The sequence below is a fragment of the Pseudovirgaria hyperparasitica genome (assembly GCF_010093815.1).
Source record: "Pseudovirgaria hyperparasitica strain CBS 121739 unplaced genomic scaffold EJ05scaffold_35, whole genome shotgun sequence".
NCBI classification, from domain to species: Eukaryota; Fungi; Ascomycota; class Dothideomycetes; order Acrospermales; family Acrospermaceae; genus Pseudovirgaria; species Pseudovirgaria hyperparasitica.
In genome coordinates this window covers 6,758-12,614 of record NW_022985583.1, presented here as the reverse complement: position 1 = coordinate 12,614, position 5,857 = coordinate 6,758, and the positions used below count along the sequence as shown (strand labels likewise).

The following is a 5,857-nucleotide window of genomic DNA, read 5'->3' as shown; positions in this document are numbered from 1 at the left end:
AATGCATCAGAGATAACGTTACACGACACTTGAACGATGCGGTATACCCCACATATCTTCTTTCTTGCATAGATTAGACGAGCGAATGGCCATTAATAAGCTAGAAATTGCAGTCGGACTGTCGGAGAAACCGCTCGTGAATGCAGACTAATTACCGTGTCACAGCTCGTAAGGCTACGACTAGCGCCCGTCATGCGGCTCCTTCCATCTTAGCCGTCGCGCAGTCTTTAAACTTTTTTGCGGCTAAATATCCCGAAGTAGGCAAGAGAGCTATTACAAGCTCAGTCCAGGAGTGGTAGAGTTAGGGGCACCATCGAGCCTGAGATAGTCTCATGCCTTAAGAGTCTAAAAGAAAATAATCCATTCTTGCCATGCATTCAACATGGGTGGTGGAGCTGGATGCTCACTGCGTAAGGCGGCTTAATATTCAAACGAGGTCATAGGGTAGCGCCACGCGGGCAGAACAAAGTAGAATCTCAAGGGCAGCGATTTAGGCCCTAGAAGTCCAAGCCCCATAACAAAGTGGAAGTCATTGATACTCAATGAGTTTTTTGTGGTGTTGCAGCGAGCGTGGAGGGCAAAGACAGACGACTAGATGATCCTCCACCGTCCTCGTTACCACGGTGCCGCCATGGCGGGTAAAGTCACGCGAAGCTAGAGATGTAAAGGAGCCGTGGGAGCTAATTACCCAGGAGGCGCTAGTTACAGCCTTGACACCTTCACTCGCATTTCTTGCGCTATCCCGCTCATTCGACTAGGCGTGTTCCGCGTAACAATCACATCATGCGCATAATAGGAAATGAAATGTGACATCCATCGGCTTATCGATAGGGGTGCTGAATATCACACTATTCTTCATTCGTAACCATGATTACCGCGGTATGTGTACTGATTTCGACTGATTTCAACATGATGACCGTGATGATCACTAGAGCCGATATTACACATGTCTTAGCTAGCGTGATTCAGAGAATTCCAGTAGGAGTTTAGACGAGTCGGCCAAATGGCTTTGGAGAAATCCATGTTCTAACATAATGATAGCGCAAATCGAGAAGAATGCCACCTATATCCCGACGCAGTCTCTCTACAATCTATCTAACAAGCTAGTAGGCTGCCTTGGGTCTACTGACCATCCCATACATTGTTCCATGGTGCCTTGGGTGCATCTAACTAAAGCTTATAGCGGAGATTGATTGACAGCATATGTCTCTAGCTTTGTTAAAGTAGACTCATAACCTAGAGATATGGCGATAGCTTACTTACTGCTTCTGCAGGCAAGGCGGCAGCTATCTCATTTCTTTGTAAGACGGAAGTATCTGTTCCTAATTGCGTCTTCGCTGCGAGGGCGGTTGGGGAACTTTTCGTTATACAACTTTACAAGCTCCCCCCAACTTATGCTCGGATTCTTCTCTAACATTATGATTAGCCAAGCATTTTCTTCCTCTGTCCAAGCAAGTCCGGCCATGTCGAAAGTAATGAGTGCTTAGCAGGTGTTGTATACATAACACCTGCGGGTACTGTACAGTAGACCGAAGGCTTTATAGGTTAACCAAGTCGTCCGTCTTAACACCTGCACATGTACGGCGCAGTATGGTAGTGACGCTACATTAACGTGTACTCGCATTCCGGCTTAATGTCGCTATCTACTAGAAGACTGTCTGTCAGAGGAGGAACTTTTGCTGAGCCATGATTTTGCTGAGCCATGATTTTGCTGAGCCATGATTCTGCTGAGCCATGATTCTGCTGAGCACTTCCTCCTATGCTCTTAGTAGTAGCAATCAATCTTATTCTAAAACTTCGCCTGGGGTAGCCCAGGACTTCTTGTACCTACAGCGTATAGACGAGTGCCTACGTGCCTTCGGCCAGTCAACAGTGTTTAGCAAGAGGACTTGACTTCAGGGTTCTGGCAAGTACGTGTGGCCGATGACGATATCCCGAGTGGCCGAATGGCTACTTTGCAGTCTTTTCCGTTCGTTCTAGCGGCACTTAGTGCGAACTAAAGGGGAATTGTAAACGACTCTGCACTACGGCTGTGTCCATTTCCTACAGAGTGTGATTAGACTGTTCGACAAGTATTGCATGCGGTTGCTATACGCCCTGTGCATCATTCTCCACCAGTCGCTCCTGCATGACCTCGCGCATCACCCGCGCCACAACCCTAGTGCTGCTGAAGTTTCGCGCTCACGTGCATTAACTTGGTTAGGCCAATGCACGGACCATGCAGATATCCTTACAATTCATGGGTCGGTTCGCGGTGTCCGGCTGAAGGGCAAGCAATACTGAAGGTGAGCGATGGCAAGAACTTGATTCGCGCCGGACTACCTAGATCAGAAATATTTAGTAACTTAGTAAATACACCGGTGCTTTCTTTTCGAACGTGTGGAGCTACTGCTGGCTACAGGCTCTCTGTTCCATCGAGCGTCTCCCTATTACGCGATACTGGAGACTAGGAGAGACTTTGCCATGCTCAGCCAGAGCAGTATACGTTCTAGGCACGTTAGGAAGACCTTCGGATAGCACTTGACTTGCCCGGTCCATGCTAGCATTCTGCTGGAGAGAGCATACACTGTGCTATCACGTTAGCTGTGTGAGTGCAGAAAGACAGCATGAAGGAGGAGGAGCGATGGGCTCGGACGCGCAGCGGCAAGCGGGGGAGCCAGAGACCCTGAGAAACCGCCGTTTCTAGCAGTCACAGGCTAGGTGAGTTCGTCTCTAATGTTTCAGGTATAGTCGGAACTGAGATTGACAATAGGTCTAGTACGCGACGAGCAAAGTATGCACGCTGAACGACTGAATCTGTGGGAGGATTTCAATCATTGCTGGCTCACAGCTCTTCAAAGACAAAAAGAAATCACGGAGGAGAGTCTTGAATCCGGCCAACGACCACGTCCAACTCAGACTTTGATGGGGTATGATCAGCTGGAGAATCTTGGTCGGGAGCTAGTGAGGCTTTGTGATCTGATGGAAAAGCCTGGCTTGGTAGACTATCAGATGGGCGTCTGGGAAGAAGAGATAATCTCAAGTGAGTTGCCCAACTTTCAGCTACTGCGAAAGCCGACTGTCTCTAATTCGAATTAGTGCTCACGGCATGTCTGGACTTGATTGAGGACCAGCCGCGAGGCTCGACCGGCTCGACTGCTCGAGGCTCCATTCCACCAACGTCACGACAAAGGTGACATTAGAAAGTGGCCACTTCACACATGTCTAGATAGATGGCTCATGGGAACGCGACAACAATGACGCATACTGATTGCATAATACATATCTTGATGGGACATATCGCATTGACCATTTCTGAACGGAAACACATCGACTGGCAATTCGGCTTGATCAGACCCGGCTGGGTTTGGTCTCAGTCTCCCAGAATCACAATATATTCCACACTCCGCTGCGCGTAAGAACTTTCTTTTGTTCCTTCTTCGGGTTCTAAGGCGCACTGTACGGTTATATTGACGGGAGATATCTGCATGTGGATAATGCACCGGCAAACGTTTATCACTTTTTCGACATGGCTCTCGGGATCTCAAATGGAAGATTTTGCTTTCTTCGAATTCATAGACGTGGGGGCTCGATGTATCATGAGAGCTCCACACTTTCCCCTCCTAGTCAGATCGTCGTATAACGACGGTAATGGCCAAGGACTGCTCTGCCGTTGAAGCGACATTTATGCCGGGCTATCATCGTTCGGCAAAACGTCCAATCTGAAGCAAGTCCACAAGGATTGTCTGATCTTGGTCATCTACAAACTCGACACACGTCAAACAGCTAAGATGTACTAATTAGGAATTCTCATCTACACCGTAAAATCAGGCTAGCTACCTGCCCGAGACACGGTCAGTACTAGTGTGGCTGTCTTCTATGGAAAGACTTCTCTAGTTGTAATTGAGATATAGATGAAGATTTTTAGGATTAAAATTAGCCTGTCTTTAATACTAGGCGCAGGTCGTTATAGTTAGCTTTGAAATTTACATTGTGGAATACTAAATTTATAAACAAAACATTGCATCTTTTTATAATTCCGTTGGAATTGCATGTCTTACACGATCTTAAATTCATTCACACGGCATCGTCGCAGCAGTCACATATGCAGTACAGTGGAACAGGAAGATAGCAAACCGATCTTGTACATAATGGCGGAAATATCGCTCCAGAGCCTGCTGCCAGCGGGAGAGACCACCATGGAGAGCGCGAGAGGCCGGGTAAGTTGTCAAAAGTTCGATTCGCCCATAATAATAAAAATTGGTTTTATCTTTCAAACTATAGAGCCAAAGGCTATATAGCTATCGTGTGCTCCCATTAGCGTCTCTCACAAGCATAGAAAAGATCATAACGCAGGCACGCAGCTGCTGCCCTCTGGGCCTACACGCGCCAGCAAGCCTAGTCGCGCGTGATTTATCTTACGCCTCTAACGGAGGGCTTACACCTACGTGTAGTGCTGGCTTGTTAATATCATTGTTTTTGTAACTTTTGGTTAAAAGGAGGTTAGTGTTTTGATTCTCATGGATTTCTCTTATCGTACCTCAACATCCCAATTGCTCCAGTATCTAAGACCATGGGAATGTGCTGGTTGACTGGTATAGTTTGGCGAAGATTATGGATGCATCACCGTTGCAACTTGTCGTATGGTTCGTCCCAATGGCGCTTGGTGGTATATTCATTTCACTACTTGGCGGTCGTGTTCTACATCTTGTTCCAGGGAGCTATGTTATGGTTGTTGCTGGTATTGCCTACGTCCTCGCTCCTCTATTACTCATACTTGCTACCCCAGGAGCCAGCTACTGGCACTACGCTTTCTTTGCGATGGTTAGGTCTTTATCCCTCCCGCCTAGAGCCTAGCCTAATCCATATAGTTGACAACCCATGTCCCGATTCAACATCAAGGGGCTGCTGGAGCAATAAGTGGAAGCCTGGTTCACCTCGGCGCTGCGCTTTTCCTAGGATGTGCAAGTATCGTGTCGGTCAGGAAGCAGCCTGAAGGAGAGCTCCAGAGCTTTAAAGCAGTCTTCTACCTAGAAACTACTCTGGCCGCTACCTCACTGCTATTATGGTAATGTTTGTTCGTGTAGACCGGGCGGTCGCACCGATGAGAGAGTTGAGCGTGAGGGTACTACCGGCTATGTCCGTGGATTGGCTCCATAAACGATGAAGGGATCATTGAGCCTTTACGTGCCACGGACTGAGGAAATATATGCAAGGAATTACCTGGATGGAAAACTCGTTGACTTCAGTAGAGCACGGGTGTTTCCACACTGGTGGCTTGATTCTCTCAGACCACTGCGGCGCCAAAGGTTTTTGGACGAGAAGCTTGTACTGTTCAAAGAGATGATTAATGATGCGAAAATCATTTCCTGCGATGTCGCCAAGCGATAACGCTGTCCGAGGGAAGCGGGTGAGCCTAAAGAGATCCGAAGCCGAAGCTGTATTATGACTCTAGAAGCCAAATGTCTTTGAGTTCACCTGGCTAGATAGAGCTTTGACACCAAGGCAGTTCAACAGAATTAATCTTGTCGTTCGCACTTTTGGATACTCCATAATTCTATAACTGTCTATCACAAGTGGGGAGAATTCCTCAGCCCCAACGAAGAATCGCTGTACTTGTCATTACCGTGAAAATTGCCGGTATGAGTGCGCCAATGCTTAGACCCTTCAAACTACCGTACCTCAAGTCAATCCATGACGGGAGCAAATCCGAAATGCTACCAAGCTTCGATAAAAAGCCGAGTATCACCGCGAAGATCATAAGGCAAAGCAAACTGAAAAGGAGCGTCACCCCCCCTCTGACCTTCTTCGAGTCTAGACCTGGGACACAGATCAAAGTGCGTTGGAATGTGAAAACAATACAAGCCAGCCAGAGACT

At 47.6% G+C, this 5,857-nt stretch overlaps 2 protein-coding genes across 2 annotated transcripts; both read left to right on the top strand.

Moving 5' to 3' along the window:
* The first annotated feature begins 2,729 nt into the window (after positions 1-2,729).
* On the top strand, positions 2,730-3,612 carry EJ05DRAFT_458923 (uncharacterized protein). The gene is made up of 2 exons (XM_033742564.1): positions 2,730-3,022; positions 3,079-3,612. Exons 1-2 carry the CDS (start codon positions 2,776-2,778, stop codon positions 3,174-3,176), a joined length of 345 nt encoding a protein of 114 aa, XP_033595135.1. The 5' UTR covers positions 2,730-2,775; the 3' UTR covers positions 3,177-3,612.
* Positions 3,613-4,130: 518 nt separating this feature from the next.
* Positions 4,131-5,051, top strand: EJ05DRAFT_490709 (uncharacterized protein; the record flags this gene model as incomplete). Its single annotated transcript, XM_033745907.1, has 4 exons — positions 4,131-4,199; positions 4,264-4,285; positions 4,550-4,803; positions 4,851-5,051. 4 exons carry the CDS (start codon positions 4,131-4,133, stop codon positions 5,049-5,051), a joined length of 546 nt encoding a protein of 181 aa, XP_033595134.1.
* Positions 5,052-5,857: the final 806 nt, after the last annotated feature.